The 17,354-nt window shown below is 39.2% G+C and overlaps 2 protein-coding genes and 1 long non-coding RNA gene across 3 annotated transcripts; all 3 read right to left on the minus strand.

Annotated features, from left to right (window-relative positions):
- Positions 1 to 4,166: 4,166 nt before the first annotated feature.
- LOC307072703 lies at positions 4,167 to 6,218 on the minus strand. Its single transcript, XR_013811698.1, has 4 exons — positions 5,962 to 6,218; positions 5,323 to 5,375; positions 4,837 to 5,029; positions 4,167 to 4,754 (listed from the first exon to the last, which is right to left on the minus strand). It is a non-coding gene; the product is annotated as an uncharacterized lncRNA (long non-coding RNA).
- A 1,937-nt stretch (positions 6,219 to 8,155) lies between these two features.
- On the minus strand, positions 8,156 to 10,269 carry LOC307073205 (extracellular calcium-sensing receptor-like; the record flags this gene model as incomplete). The annotated part of the gene is made up of 4 exons (XM_079732908.1): positions 8,156 to 9,069; positions 9,188 to 9,311; positions 9,427 to 9,663; positions 9,784 to 10,269. 4 exons carry the CDS (start codon positions 10,267 to 10,269, stop codon positions 8,156 to 8,158), a joined length of 1,761 nt encoding a protein of 586 aa, XP_079589034.1.
- Positions 10,270 to 13,171: 2,902 nt separating this feature from the next.
- On the minus strand, positions 13,172 to 16,750 carry LOC307073206 (extracellular calcium-sensing receptor-like; the record flags this gene model as incomplete). Its single annotated transcript, XM_079732909.1, has 6 exons — positions 13,172 to 14,085; positions 14,522 to 14,645; positions 14,766 to 14,996; positions 15,140 to 15,529; positions 16,279 to 16,411; positions 16,692 to 16,750. 6 exons carry the CDS (start codon positions 16,748 to 16,750, stop codon positions 13,172 to 13,174), a joined length of 1,851 nt encoding a protein of 616 aa, XP_079589035.1.
- Positions 16,751 to 17,354: the final 604 nt, after the last annotated feature.

Genomic DNA, 17,354 nt, shown 5'->3' on the forward strand with positions numbered 1-17,354 from the left:
AGCTTACGATGGTGCCAGTGTGATGAGGGAAGAGAAGGCTGGTGTGCAGCAAAAGGTGTGTGAACATTTTAAGAATGCCCATTATCAGCTTAATTTGATCATGCAGCAAGCTACAAATATCAAGAAAGCTTCAAAAAAGTCAACGTTTTCTTTTCCGATCTGAGCGGTATTGCGTCATTCCTTTCTCGGTCACCAAAACGGTGCAGCGTTTTGGACAAGATTGTTTCACAAAGACTGCCCAGAGCTTTAACTACAAGGTGGAATTTTAACAGCAAGATCGTCAACGCTGTGTACGAGAACCGAGATGACCTCCTTGATGTTTTGAAGCCATCAAGACGGGTTCACATGGTCCATTTGACCAGCTCAGCGTGAGAGAGGCATCTGACTACATGAGGATGCTACAGGACAAAGATTTCATTTTTTTCTTGTGTTTTTTTCACAACATCATGCCCCATGTCGACATTCGGTACCAGAAGCTCCAGAAGAAGGACATTGACGCATTCTTCATCAAAAGGGCCCTCGAGAGCTTCACATGCAGTGTGCAGACCATTAGGTAATCTAACATTTATATTATTAGATCCTTCTCAAAGCAAAGCTTTGTTATGAGAACATATGCATGAAAGGAGACTGTATTTGTGTTATTTTTTATAATATGTTATTTTTTATAATATATTGCCAGTGGTGTAATCTAGCTTCCTTTACTCTGTGCTGGACATCCTGGTTAGGCAAGGCACAATGGATAGCTTAAAAACAGTGTTTAACACTAACATTATGCATCCCTGCCCATTTTAAGTGGGTTTACTCATCATGCCTTCAGTGTGTCTTGAACAACCACACATAAAAGGTTGCCTATATTATATTGATATTTTATCGTATTTGTCTAAATGCATACTTGACTGTAGATAGATTTATGAGTGAAGTTACCAACACAATAGATGTAACACACTCACCCCTTTTACTCTCACTCTCACTCCCACTCTCTCACAAACACACATACAGATTGAGATAGAGAGACAATGTTTACTTCCCAAATATTATTGATGTATTTGCACTTTTAATCTTGCTGAATTCTACAAGGCAAATAAATTAAGTTAAAACTTAGTTCCCCGGCTCCATTCGTCTTTGGAAATGTTCTATTTTGTCTTTATTATTTTGTCAGAATGCACCAGAATGCTTCATTCGTATGTGAAAATCACAAAAAATCTTTGTGGGGAGGATGCCCCCTGACCCCCCTGCAGGGGGTTTGGTTTACAAACTTTCAGCCCCCCCTAAAATAAAATTTACCAGCCGCCACTGCTGTGGAGTGCCTTATTGATGACCTCAACATTGCCTTGTCTGCTGCCGTTGATTCAGTTGCTCCTCTCGTAATTAAAAAACGATCATTGAAAATATCAGCTCCCTGGTTTAATGCAGAAACGCGCACCCTGAAGCGAAGCTGCAGAATCCTTTAACGCAAATGGCGCTCGACTAACCTTGAGGTCTTTCATCTTGCATGGCACAACAGTCTGCTCACCTATAAGGGTGCACTGACTACTGCCAGGAACGCGACTGGAAAGGTTCGAAGAGATTGTTCCTCGTCAGAAAATCAACGATTTGCTTTGCTACAATCCTTTCCTGTACCTTGGACAGGAAGTTTCGATATAGGCCGATAGTTCCTTACTAATTCAGGATCTAGGCCAGGCTTTTTGAGTGGCGGTTTTATCACCGCAGCCTAAAAATTGGAGGGAACAATTCCTGTGGAAAGCGAGAAATTCATAAGCGAGAGGATTGCAGGCCCCAACGTGGGGAGAAGTTCCTTGAGAACCTTGGAAGGGAGAGGATCCAACATACAAGTTGTTGGTTTCGATGCCTCTATCACCCTTTCAAGTTCAACCAGAGTAATTGCCTTGAACCCCATGAGAGTTGCCTCAGAGTTCCCCATCCTACTGGGCAGGACCCCATCCTGCCCCGCAGGATGTGGAGGACAAGTGGCATGGCAAGCATCAATTTCCTCTCTAATCGATTGAATCTTATTCGCAAAGAAATCCATGAATTCACCTGCCACGATGGAGGAGCCTATGGTCTGAGTCTGTTTCTGAGTCAGACTCTTCACCGTGTCAAAAAGAAACTTGGGATTGTTTCTATTCAAGTAGATGATACTGGAAGGGTTCAGGAATTTCCACTCAACTGAAACTGCTGTGACAAGAGTTGTAAATGATATCCTTCTTGCTTTGGCTACAAATACAAGCTCAATGCAACTTCCGGCTCTGAGTGCTGCGTTCGACACGATCGACCACAGCACTCTTTTTCACCGTCTTGAGCACAATGTTGTTTCGGGGGTACGGCTCTTGGCTGGCTTGAATCATACCTCACATATAGAACACAATTTGTGCTCCATGAGGGTTCAGAATCGAAACACTGCAAACTATGCTTTGGCGTACCACAAGGGTCGGTCCTTGGTCCATTACTTTTTGCAATCTACATGCTTCCCTTGAGCGACGTTATCCGCAGCTTCGGAATTAGTTTCTATTGCTACGAGGATGACACCCAGCTCTTCATTCCTGTAGATTAAGGGGACTCAGCCCAGATCCAGAGGGTTGAGTCCTGTTTGTCACAGAATTTCCTACAGCTTAACACTGGGAAGACAGAGCTGATAATTATTGGCTCAAAGCGGGACCAGAGAGAATTTGAGGATGTCTCACTGTGGTTGGATGGCTTCGCCATCCCACAGAGTGCATCTGTCAAAAATCTTGGTGTCCTGGTCGACCCTCAACTGTGCTTTGACCAACATGTAACCCCAATGGGCAATAGAATATATGCAAATGTGGGCTAGTTACCAGGTTCGTACGGAGGGAAGAATAAAAGGACACACACAATGATCAACTGGAGCCACTGATTACGTTTAGATGAATTGTATTGGCTTTTAGAAAAATAATAAAATAGATTCAAGTGCAATCAGTAATATTCAATTTTCAATAATAATCAATATCCGGTAACATTAGAACAATTCAAAACAATTTATTTTAAACATCAATAAATGGCTGCGGAATGTCCATAAGGAAAAATAAAATAAAAACAAAATAAAATCCTTGCAAGTGTTCTTTGGTTGTTGTATGTATAAATGTACTTCAAGTCAAAATGCCAGGTCGTAAGTCAAAAAGTTAGTCAATGGTCACGTGTGCGCTTCAGAACGTGTTCACCTGATGGGAGGTGATGCTTCTCATACAGGTCATCGGATCCACTCCTTGTAGATGGTGGGCCAAGGGGAGATTACGTGTATTCAGACGATCCCCACCGAGGGAGGACGTAATTTTCTGTGTACAACATCTTCATTTTTCAACAAATTAAACAAAAATTGTTGGCACTCTTACCTCTTGCACATTTTTTGTTTATCGGTAACTTTGTCTGAGTTACTGGTTCCGGCAAACTGAGCGGGCAGCTATGCTCGGGGTCCGACATGTATGATGTCATTGTAGTTATTGTCCAATGACAAGCCTCGAAATTTCCCGGGGGTTTAAGTTTTTTCTTTGTTTGCTGGCGGTTACCAGGGATATTTTGTTTAACTGCTGTCAGTACCGGCATCGGAGTACAGTTCTTTCCACCTGTCAATCCGACAAAAATGACTTCGCAATTAGCCACACTACATTTCTCTTGTTGAAACTACGTTAGCTAGCAAACAATGGAGTGCTGTATGCATGTTTCGGAAAAAGATGGTCCTGTAACCCCGTTTACAGACACAGGATGGAGGAAATTTATTGCTGCCTTGTTTCTCTGGAAAGCCCTTGGTACCAGAGAGAGTACTGTGGCAGAAGAGGCAGTGCTGAGATTTAATCTTAGAACCCAGGTTTGTCGTCATACTATATAGTAGTTATATGGCTGGCTTTGGCTTGCCAAGAGACTGAAAATGGAAATTAACTTTGACTATATATCTTTTTATTTATTATGTGTGCTTTCATTATCTGTCCTTTCAAATAAGTTAACTGTGAACCTCAAACTTCAGGAACCTGCTGCTATTCCAGCTAACTGTGGCTACCACAGAGACTGCTACAGCCACTTCACCAACATCACAAACATAAAACGAGCCCAGAGAAGATTTGAAAAGGCGCCTTTATTTTACAAGGAGGCAGAAAAAGAGGGTAGGTGTCCAATAAGAAAAGAATAGTCATGTCAATGTGAAATTCCTGGCATGTGGGCAAAATAAAGAAAACTTGTTGGAGTATTTCTTCCATCACTGGAGCACATCTGCAAAAAAAATAATAGGAAACACGACAGTCATTATTGGGCATGGGGACAAATGTCATGCTATAAAGATGAATGGAAGCAAAAACGAACTTCAAATACTGCGGGTTCAAGACCTGGAGACAAGTCAGGAGGAAGCAGACACCAGACTTTTGTTGCATGCAGCTTATGCAGCAAAATACAGCAGTGACCTGGTAATCAAGAGCCCAGACACCGATGTCTTTGTGCTGGCTCTTGGGTTCTGCAGCAAAATTGATGGTCACCTGTACTTTCACACAGTCAAAGGCAGAAATCCACATATTATTGACATCAATAGGCTTCATGCCCACCTCGGGGAAGACAAATGTGATGCGCTTGTGGGTCTGCATGCATTCTCTGGATGTGACACTGTGAGCGCTATATATGGGGTGGGGAAAACCAAAGCATATAAAAAGCTCATTTCCCAGAGACAATACATCACCCTGTTTAGAGAACTAGGAACAAGTTTCTCTCCATCCCCAGAGTTCTGCAAGGCAGTGGAGGCTTTCACATGTGACCTGTATGATCAGGAGTGTATGGATGTTAACAAGGCAAGAGTTAAGCTGTTCAAGTCAGGAAAGTGCTCTGAGAGAGACTTACCTCCAAACAAAGACTGCTTGGACAAGCACATCCAGCGTGCTAACTATCAGGCTGCAGTCCACAGAAGGAGCCTTGACTGTAGGCCTGATATTCCTGCCCCTGAATGTCATGGCTGGAAGATGGCAGGAGAATTCTTAGAAGTGGACTGGATGACCCTTCCCCCAGCTCCAGAGGCAATCCTTGAACTGGTGCACTGCTCTTGTAAAAAGACAAACTGTGTTAAGGGCAGGTGCACTTGCAAAATGCATGAGCTGCCATGTACAAACCTGTGCCAATGCACAAACTGTGGCAATAGGTCATTTGAAGATGACTAGTGGTTCCAGGGCCAGCATGAGAGGCTAACACCCTTCATCAACCAGTGCCGTGTTCAAGAACACATGGTGAAAACAAGAGTACTGTTCATGTTAATGTTATTTGTTTCTGTAAATATGTTACCAAGCATTCTGATTTATTAACAGTTAGATATTAGAATAAAAGTTAACTCACCAACAGTGTATGGTTTGAGCACCATTTCTCATTGTCTGCCATGGGAGTATCACCTAGTGGAAATATTGTTACTCCATTAGTTGAATTCATCTTTCACATAACTGATATGGCACGAAGCTGGTTTAAATACAATTTAAACTTAGACAGAAAGGTCCATTTTTATCTAATGAATCAATACATTATTAGCCTAACTATTAAAACATGCCATTATGCTCAACAACATTTCAGGGGGGTTTACTTCACTGTTTGAAATTTGCTGACTGGGGTATACCACAGAGAACCATGTCTTTAGATCATTTAAATTCCTTCTGTTATCCCTCTCTCTGGGTATAACGGCAACACCAATATAATAACCAGTAACGTTACTTATACTCACACACTTATACTGAGTGCGTGGCTTAACAAGCTCTTAATGACGCTGGCCAGCTGCCAAATTGCCACAGCTTAACCTCCAACAATTTGGGTTATTCACATCGTGTGACATGAATAATGTTAATATAAACTCGATGAGAATAGTCAGTGATATTGAAATATAGATTAAGGTCTCCTACGCTTCACGCGTGAAGCTCACGCCGCCTCGCAAAGGTTATACAAATAACTAGCACATAGCTAGCATTTTCCAACAACATTAATACTTACCCACACACGTGTAAGCTTCTTATTTAGCTTATAATATTTCGTGATGTGTCCACCAGGTAAATGTTTAGATCAACAGCTGTTCCTAGCATCTCCGTCTGATTGGTTTAATAACATCACGTGATTTGTAGCGCTGCGTGCCATTGGTTCCACTGACATAGTAGGCTGCCGCGTTTGCCTGAAAATTTAACGAACTTTAAACTATGATTATGAAAAAATGTGCAAGAATTACGAGTGCCAACAAGGAAAATCTGATTGAGAAAAAAATAAACTTTAAAACTTCAAAGATCCAGGTTCTCCCTCCATGGGGATCATTATTTTCAAAAACTAAAGCTGATACGGCGTCTCGGCCCACCGTCTATTGGGATAAGGAGGTGTTTTCATCACTAGCTCGCCACCCCTTCGTCAGGGGGAATTCGATCCAATCTCTCAACGGTTTCAAGGGATTCCAAAAACCCTAGCCAAGACTCCGCCGAAAATAATAAAACTCCCGACGCTCATCAATTCGGTCTCACTTCGGTTCCGTTTCCTTCAACTTCCACTTCCACTGCTTTATATAGTTTTATAAACACAGTTTCTACAGTTATACTAGTTTTACGACTTCTACTAGTTTTCTCTGCTTGTCTCTCGTCTGCTCGTGTGTGGCTGCGCATTGACAACAGCTACGTGAAAAGGCGGGGCTTACTTCCCTCTACCCAATCGTAGGTCTGCATCCTTAGATACAGCCAATTAGATCCAGCATACTCAATCACTAATGGACAGCTTAATTAACCAACAGGTAAACGATATGTGAATGCAGGGAATGGTACAGAAAGGGGAAATCGAGAAATAAGTTTATATTATATGGAAATAAAATAATGATAGTAAATGATAATAAATAATAATTATAATAAACAGGGCCCAATTGTCTACAAGGTTACAAACATGTTAGAAGTATAACTAGAATTGCCTTTTTCCATCTGAGAAACATTTCAAGAATCAGAACAATGTTATCTGCAGCGGATGCAGAGACACTGATTCATGCATTTGTTTCATCAAGACTAGATTATTGTAATGCACTGTTCTCGTCACTACCAAGCTCTACCATGAAAAGTCTGCACTCCTGACCATCCCTGGAAGAAGGGATCCCCTACTATGCGTTTCTTCTCAAGATTTCTTCCTTGCTAATTATAAGGGAGTTTTTTCTTGCCCTTGTGGGGGCCTGGGTAAAGGGGGGTGTCATTAATATTTGGACTGTGAAGCCCTTTGAGGCTATACAAATAAAATTGAATTGAATTGAATTGGGCCATCGTCTAGGCCGCTGGCGGATTGGCTGGGCATCCCCTTTTTTGATTAAGTGCTGGATGGATATGTGTTCTTCTCCCAGATGCAGCAGACAGTTTTACCGGCTGCTGACTATTCCCCAGAGATGGGGACTACACTCCCGCAGTCCGTATGACAACATGGTGGTGTGACTGGGCATATACATCTGGTTCTCGGGTATGAGGTTGTTGAAGTTTTTCCGAAAATATCACTTAACAGCAAAATCTATCCAGACGGATATTATGAACTCTATTCATAATAAAGATATTAAGATACTCTAGAATACCTAATAATACGTATTCATAGAATAACAAAAGGTATCCACAGAAACACTGAATACCTACTTATAAGAAACATGAAAGCAATAGTATGGCTTGTGTTGCAACATTTCACAATCAAATACTTGAGCCAAGTCTGTGATGTTGTTACTTTATTATCCTATATAAATGTACAACAATATAATTCAGAACAATGCATTGTAATGCACACTTGTTACATGTACAATTCAACAATAAACAACTACTCCTTATACAAATGTGTAATATTATTATTATTATTATTATTATTATTATTATTATACCTGGTTAAATAAAGGACATTGACTGATTGATTTCTCTGAATCTGTTAAACATAAATGTATATTATATCACCATGGTAATTTATGAATTCCATACTATTGTCACAAAAATCTCCAATTACTTGAATTAGTGTGGATATGGCTTCTAAACCTCTTCTCGACCTCTACAAATACACTAACTAATGATTGAGGGTGACATCAATGATGTCAACTGTTCCTCTAATCAACATTATCAGTCATATAAATGTTCAATATATCATTTGAAATCATAGCATACAAAATCAGGTTTATATTCCCTATACATATGTGAATCAATCATTAGATTCCTTTGCTTTGCATCTTACTCTTGATATGCTTTTTTGAATTTTGTTCTGGCTTGAAAATAATGACATAGCATTTTGGTACAAATATGCATATTAACAAGCCAAAGGTGGAAGCCAGAATTGCAAATATCTCCACAGCCACAGTAAACTTCCCAGGAGAACTGACATAAGCAGGGATAAATGTGATCCAAACTGCACAAAATATTACCATGCTGAAGGTGATGAACTTCGCCTCATTGAAACTATCAGGCAGCTTTCTGGCCAGAAAAGCCAGTATGAAACATAACATAGCTAGGACTCCTATGTACCCCAACACAGCCCAAAACCCTATAGGGGATCCTAAGGCACATTCTAGAAGGATCTTATCCGTATAGGTTTCCATATTCTTAACGGGATAGGGAGGGTTGATTGTTAGCCAAAGCAAACAAATCACAACCTGTATGAGAGTGAAAGCCAATACACTGAGTCTCTGCTGAGTTGGACCAAACCATTTCATAACATTACTGCTTGGTAGTGTAGCCCTGAAGGCCATCAACACCACTATAGTTTTCCCCAGAACACAAGAGATACAGAGGACAAAGGTGATCCCAAAGGCTGTGTGGCGAAGCATACAGGACCAGTCTGAGGGACGGACGATGAAGGTCAGAGAACACAGGAAACACAGTTTTAAAGAGAGAAGCAGCAGGAAACTCAGCTCAGAGTTGTTAGCCCTGACAATAGGTGTTTCTTTATGAACTAAGAAAATTATGAATATTAATATGGATAAAAAAACACCAAAGCAACAAAACACAGTTAATACAGTCCCCATGATTTCTGTGAAGGAAAGGAATTCAGTTGGTTTTTGAATGCACTGGTCCTTTTTTTCATTTGGCCAAAATTCAACAGTACACAAAAAACAGTCTGATGAATCTGAAAGAGAGTTAATACCAAACCCAATATGTTTAGAAAATTGATCAATGGTAACCAGCACTTATCTCTGTAACATTTAGGCTTATTATGCAAGTGAGCTTTATAAATAGTATCCTACCTGTCTCATTACTTATGCTTCCCTCCGGGCATTCAAAGCAATCAAAGCAGCACACAGGTGCTCGCTTGTTAGTGGCCTTGCGACTTCCGGCAGGGCATGCATCCTGGCAAACAGACTTTGGAGGCTAACAGAGACATTAGTTATACAACTATGAGTTAGTTGCACAAATCAAATCATACCTCTAGTAGACAATTGGAGGAATAAAGTCAATGAAATGGTTTTTTTAAGTTATATTTTACCTCAGTGCTGTTAAAGGCCCATACAATTGATGTGTTAGGTGTGAACCTGAATCTGTGTCCTTCAGGTAAAGAGCTATCATAATGCCCAATTTTTATGACATTCACAGAGACGGAATCATCCTCCTTGTACTGCCAATTTAACAGGTCATACTGAGCCACACTGTCTCCGTTTTCATCAAAAGATACCTTGTGACCATTCAGTACAGTGAAATCCACCAGCTTCAGGTGTTCCAGTACCTGCGCAGAGAATATTCAATGTTATTATGTTATTGGAAAACACTCGTATTGTAACATATATATAATGTGTGTGGAAAAAATTACACGTTATACTTAGTTATTTATCGGAACATATTGTACCTGTTTGGGCTGGACATCAGTCTTGTTTACACAGTGTTTTCCTGTGGTTGGATTTAATCCATTTTCACATTTCAGTAACGCATTAAGAGCATGTGCAATCGAGTACACAGCTGTGTACACATTTCTCACTGATCTTACTTCTCTGTTTGTGTAGGCACTAGTGATTGTTCTCAGATCCTCATCCCCAGTACAGAGCTTTCTGCTATTTGATGGAGAGAAGCTACACTCAAAGAAACTTTCCCAAAAAGCTTTGACCATAACACTCTCTGGTTCATCACTAGGTTTCAAGCTCAGTATAAACTCAACAAAACCTGGAATAATAGACCGAGGCAGGGCAAACCCCATTGCCCCATGTAAGACGTTCTTACTTCCAAGGGAAGCCAATTCTAGCTGTGAGATCCAATCTTCACTACCTATCCATTGTTTACGAGGCAACTTATTCCCGTCTACTTTTTTAAATAACTGTCTTGTGTGGGATAATGACATGAATAGCAGGACTACGCTTGATGTGGAGGCTTTCAGTTGCTCTGTAACAATATGTTCTATCTCAGTATTAAACCTATTGTAGAAAATTACATATTCCACACAGATACCCTCAGCTTTTCCTTGCTTAATGAACTCAGTTACACCATCAGATGAATATACCTCATCACTGTGAATTATTCCTACCCACTGCCAGCCAAAATGTTTCATGAGCTGTACCAAAGCCGAAATTTGATGCTGATCACTGGGAACAGTCCTAAAAAATGTTGGATATATACGTCTATCACTTAAACAGGCACACGTTGAAAGGTGGCTGATCTGTAAATAAAGCAAATAGTATACTTACGATTAATAAAATGGTATTGACAAAATCAATTCAAAAAAATGTAAACTAGTCATGAATTGCTAAATTTATATTTAACTGAAATATTTGGGAAACATACAACTGAAGTCGAATTGAACATAGAAAACCTAAAAAAAAAGTACTTTGCAATTTTGCTACTTCAAGGGAACTCACTTGAGGAATATCCAGCTCTCCCACTAAAAGGTTTATCGCTTTGCTAATACCAGAAGATGAATGGCCAATCAATGCCTGGACTCTTTTTCGGCAGCTGTCGCCTTCTGTGACAGCTTCAAGGGCTGCTCTTAATAGGCTCTGAGTCCCACAGCCGTTATAGAGCCTGTAGCCCAGGGTCACCCCATTGAGAAGAGCTGAATTATTGTTGATTTCCTCCACAGTGAAGATGACGGCACGGGCAAACAGCAACTCTCTGGGACTCAGCCTTGACACAATGCAAAAATTATTAAATATAAACAATTTGGATATCTTCCCAAATGGATAAACACAGCATAAAGAATCATTCAGTCTTTGACTGCCTGTGGAAAAAATAAAGTGGCATTTAACTACTTTTCAGCATAAATCTCTTACCTAGTGCAAAATGGAGAGGGATATGCATGGTAGCCATCATTATCTAATAGCCGAGATCTATTTAGAGAGAATATTCCTCCTATAATAAGATCACCATCTTTGGAAAATTCCAAATAGCCTGTTTGCCCTATCAGTTTGCATGCCTGTTCCTCTGACTTGCCCTTTACCAGTAGTGTAATTAGGATAATGCTGATCCAGCCCATCACAGCAACCATCTCCTAGCATGTAGCGATTCTCTCCTGGGCTGACCTTTATAGTATCTTTGTTTTTGTTGGGAGGAACCATCAACCAACAGTGATATTTGTATCCTTGACTGCTCCTTAGAACAGGCTAAATGTATTTTTTTTCTGGGCGTACAGTGAGTTTTTTCCGTTTGTAAAGGATCACATTTTTACAAATCACGCAGTAAATGCCGTTAAGCATGAACTGCAAGGATTCCAATATACCCTCAGACACCATAGTATGCAATCTCAGAACTGGTGTTACATTCTAGCATTATCTCCTTATTGCTATACTTGAACACCATATCTGGAAAAGTTTGGTTTAATCTCAACTATAGAATGCATGTAACGACCTGAACCAATGTGCATGAACAAACAATTAGTCTTTGCTGGGCAGGGCCGAACTTCCCTGCCACTATACTGCCAGGCAACGTGGCCTTGAAGGCCATCACTACCACAATGGTTTTACCCAGAACACAGGACATGCAGAGGGCAAAGGTTACCCCGAAGGCCGTGTGTCGCAGCATGCAGGTCCAAACAGTGGGCCTGCCGATGAAGGTGAGGGGGCAGAGGAAGCAAAGAAAGAGTGAGAACAACAAGAGGCAGCTGAGGTCAAAGCGTGGCGAGACAACCGTCACGCTAATAAAAACAGATAAACCGCTAATAAAACAAATAAATCCCGGTAAAAAGTGTTTTCACGTGCAGTATATACTAAACAGTTATTCACTTCAGGCTCCGTGAATAATTGTTAAATAAAAGTATATAATCATATAATATTATATCTATATAACATTTGAGTAATTTCAGTTATTTTTATGTGTGCTTTCTAGCCTAACCCACATGTCTAGGCTCCTTAATTAAAATTATACTACATAAATGTTATATATAAATGAATAAGATAGGTTGAAATATATATATATAAACAGTGTATATTGATAGTGATATATTGACCTGTTATGATTTTTTTATGACTTATTATCCTGTGTGTGTGTGTGTGTGTGTGTGTGTGTGTGTGTGTGTGTGTGTGTGTGTGTGTGTGTGTGTTGTGTTTGTATGTGTGTGTTCATATGATTCCATTGCTGGATGCATATGATTAAAACACCACAAAACTCAATAACTGGTCTACCGACCTCTACTAATGTTATATTGCTATTTTGCAGAGATATAAATATCATGTTTTAATGTGTGTTACACATTAAAAAATGATATTTATCAAAAATAAATGAAAAACAATATAGTTCAAAAACAATGGGAGGGCCAGTAAAAATAATTATTTGGTGATTATTTAGTATATTGTCATTTCCGTATAATTAAAGTATTTTTAGATCTTTTTTAACAGATTCAGAGAATTTTATGAATAAAATCAAACCTTCCATCAGAAAATTTCAAATATGTAGATCTTGGATTGCATATTACAAAATGTTAAAAGTCATTGTTTATTGTAAAATGATATATGCAACAAGTGTGGACTACAATACAAAATCATCCGGGTTAAAATATATTTAGCGGATACAAAAGTAACAACGTTTCAGACTTGACTCAAGTATTTGATTGTAAAAGGACTTGGATGAATTCTAGAGCTCTACAAACACACTTACTAATGTTTGTAACAGCTGACATCATTGATGTCACCTGTTCCTTTTATCGATAGATTAAAAAAAAAGACAATATGTGTTTTATAAATGTTTAATATATGATTTGAAATCATAGTATACATAATCCGGTTTATATTTCCTATAAACATGTGAATCAATCATTAGAGTCCTTTGCTTTGCATCTTACTCTTGACATGCTTTTTGGAATTTTGCTCTGGCTTGAATATTATAATATAGCATTTTGGTACAAATATGCACATTAACAAGCCAAAGGTGGAAGCAAGAATTGCAAATATCTCCACAGCTACAGTAAACTTCCCAGGAGAACTGACATAAGCAGGGATAAAGGTGATCCAAACCGCACAGAATATTACCATGCTGAAGGTGATGAACTTGGCCTCATTGAAACTATCAGGCAGCTTTCTGGCCAGAAAAGCCAGTATAAAACATAACATAGCTAGGAGCCCTATATACCCCAACACAGCCCAGAACCCTATAGGGGATCCTAAGGCACATTCTAGAATGATCCTATCCATATAGATTTCCATATTCTTAACGGGATAGGGAGGGTTGATTGTTAACCAAAGAATACAAATCACAACCTGTATGAGAGTGAAAGCCAATACACTGAGTCTCTGCTGAGTTGGACCAAACCATTTCATAACATTACTGCTTGGTAGTGTAGCCCTGAAGGCCATCAACACCACTATAGTTTTCCCCAGAACACAAGAGATACAGAGGACAAAGGTGATCCCAAAAGCTGTGTGGCGAAGCATACAGGACCAGTCTGAGGGACGGCCGATGAAGGTCAGAGAACACAGGAAACACAGTTTTAAAGAGAGAAGCAGCAGGAAACTCAGTTCAGAGTTGTTGGCCCTGACAATAGGTGTTTCTTTATGAATTAAGAAAATTATGAATATTAAAATGGACAAAAATACACCAAAGCAACAAAACACAGTTAATACAGTCCCCATGATTTCTGTGAAGGACAGGAATTCAGTTGGTTTCGGAATGCACTTGTCCTTTTTTTCATTTGGCCAAAATTCAACAGTGCACACAAAGCATTCTGTTGAATCTGAAAGAGAGTTAATACCCAAACCAATATGTTTAGAAAATCAATTAATGGTAATCAGCACTCATTTCAGTAGCAATTAGGCATATCATGCAAGTGAGCTTTAAAAAAATACACATCCTGCAAGATTTCATATCGACATGGTCATTAGTACTGAATTATATAGAGACTTTTTTAATTACAAAACACAATTGAATAATGGATAACCCACAGACTATGGAAGTGTAGGAATTATTATTATTCTTCTTATTATTTTTCCTTTTTTATCTTTCTTTTCTTTTCTTTTCCGTCCTGTAGACATATTTAGTTGTATTGTCCCTGCTGTTCCGTGTGATTTTTTGTGGCTGTGTTTAGGAGTGTGATATGTGCTAATTTGTTAAAAAAAAAAAAAAAACATCCTACTTATTATGCAATTGAGCTTTAGAATTACGTATCCTACCTGTGTCATTACTCATGCCTCCCACTGGGCATTCAAAGCAATCAAAGCAGCACACGGGCGCTTGTTTATTAACAGCCTTGCGACTTCCAGCAGGACATGCATCCCGGCAAACAGACTTTGGAGGCTAACAGAGACATATGACTATGAGTATGTTGCACAAATCAAATGATACCAGTGGTAGACATTCTGAGGAATGAAGTCACTGAAATGTTTTTTTTATTTTTAGTTGCAAGTTATATTTTACCTCAGTGTTCTGAAGGGCCCATACGATTGTTGTGTTTTGTGTAAACCTGAATCTCTGTCCTTCAGGCAAAGAGCTATCATAGTGCCCAATTGTAATGACATTCACAGAGTCATCATCTTTGTACTGCCAATTTAACAGGTCATACTGTGCCACAGTTTCTCCGTTTTCATCAAAAGATACCTTGTAACCATTCAGTACGGTAAAATCCACCAGCTTCAGGTGTTCCAGAACCTGCACAGAGAATATTCAATGTTATTATGTTATTGGAGAACACTCTTATTGCAACATATACAAAATGTGTGTAAATATAATTACACATCCAAAATAGCAAGACAATAAGACCATACTTAGTTATTTATCTGAGCATACTGTACCTGTTTGGGCTGGACATCAGTCTTGTTTACACAGTGTTTTCCTGTGGTGGGGTTTAATCCATTTTCACATTGCAATAACGCATTAAGAGCATGTGCAATCGAGTACACTGCTGTGTACACATTTCTCACAGATCTCAATTCTGTGTTTGTGTAGGCACTAGTGATTACTCTCAGATCCTCATCCCCAGTACAGAGCTTTGTGGTATTTGATGGAGAGAAGCTGCAGTCAAAGAAACTTTCCCAAAAAGCTTTGATCATAACACTCTCTGGTTCATCAGTCAGTTTTAGGGTCAGAAGAAACTCTGAAAGACCTGGAATTATAGACTGAGGCAGAGCAAACCCCATTGCCCCATGTAAGACGTTCTTACTTCCAAGGGAAGCCAAATCTACCTGCGAGATCCAAGCTTCACTACCTATCCATTGTTTACGAGGTAACTTATTCCCGTCTACTTTTTTAAATAACTCTCTTGTGTAGGATAATGACATGAATAGCAGGACTACGCTTGATGTGGAGGCTTTCATTTGCTCTATTACTTTATGTTCTATCTCGGTATTAGACCTTTTGTAGAAAATCACATATTCCACACAGATACCCTCAGCTTTTCCTTGCTTAATGAACTCAGCTACACCATCAGATGCATATACCTCAGCACTTTTAATTATTCCTACCCACTGCCAGCCAAAATGTTTCATGAGCTGTACCAAAGCAGTAATTTGAAACTGATCACTGGGAACAGTCCTAAAAAATGTTGGATATATACGTTTATCACTTAAACAGGCACAAGTAGAAAGGTGGCTGATCTGTAAATAAAACAGACAGTATACTTGTGATTATGTTTAATAAAATGTTATTGACTATATCAATTATAAAAAATGATTAACTATTCATGAATTACTATATTTATATGTAAATGAAACAATTGTGAAACATACAACTGAAGACAATTTTAGCATAGAAAGCCCAAATAAAAATTACTTTGCAATTTTGCTACTTCAAGGAAACTCACTTGAGGAATATCCAGCTCTCCCACTAAAAGGTTTATAGCTTTGCTAATACCAGAAGATGAATGACCAATCAATGCCTGGACTCTTTTTCGGCAGCTTTCCCCTTCTGTGACAGCTTCAAGAGCTGCTCTTACTAGGCTCTGAGTCCCACAGCCGTTAAAGAGCCTGTAGCCTAGCGTCACCCCATTGAGCAGGGTTGGGTTTTTGTTGATCTCCTCCACAGTGAAGATGACGGCACGGGCAAACAGCAACTCTCTGGGATTCAGCCTTGACACAATGCAATAAAATAGTTAATGCAAACGGTTTTGGATGCATACACAAATTGACGTACACAGCATAAAGAATCATTCAGGCTTAGACTGCCTGTATAACACTTGCATAAATCTCTTACCTTGTGCAAAATGAAGTGGGATGTGCATGGTAGCCATTATTCTCTGTTACTCGAGATGAATTTAGGGAGAATATTCCTCCTATAATAAGATCACCATCTTTGGAAAACTCCAAATAGCCTGTTTGCCCTATCAGTCTGCATGCCCGTTCCTCTGACTTGCTCTTTATCAGTACTGTAAATAGGATAATGCTGATCAAGCCCATCACAGAAACCATCTCCTAGCCTGTAGCCATTCTTACCTGCGCTAACCTTTATAGTATCTTTGTTGTTGTTGGGAAGAATCATCATCCAATAGAGATATTTGTATGCTTGACTGCTCTTTAGACCAGGCCATTTTTTTTTTTTTATGGGTGTTACAGTGAGTATTGGCCGCCAATTTTTTTAACGTGTGTTACACATTTAAATTTGATATTTAACAAAAATAAATAAAAACAATTTGATTTAAAAACAATGGGAGGGCCAGTAAAAATAATTGCTTGTTTATTATTTATTATTAGAGCTGTGCGTTAAACGCGTTATTAACGGCGTTAACTCAAACCAATATTAATGGCGTTAAATTTTTTAACGCACGATTAACGCAAAATATATATTTATATATATATATTTTTTGCCTTGGCAAACGTAGATTATTCACCTGCTTTCTAGCAATAACTAGTCACGTTAGAAAAACTACACCATACCGGATCTAGCTACACCGGAAACAAAACATCAAGCACGCCGCACACAAACCGGTTGGGGCAAGCCACGGCCAAAAGCTAATGTAAAGTCAGACATGGACGCCAAAACGATTCTTAATGGAAAGTTTATATTTAAAAAGTT

Source organism: Pollachius pollachius (genome assembly GCF_949987615.1).
Source record: "Pollachius pollachius genome assembly, chromosome: 3".
Taxonomy (NCBI): domain Eukaryota; kingdom Metazoa; phylum Chordata; class Actinopteri; order Gadiformes; family Gadidae; genus Pollachius; species Pollachius pollachius.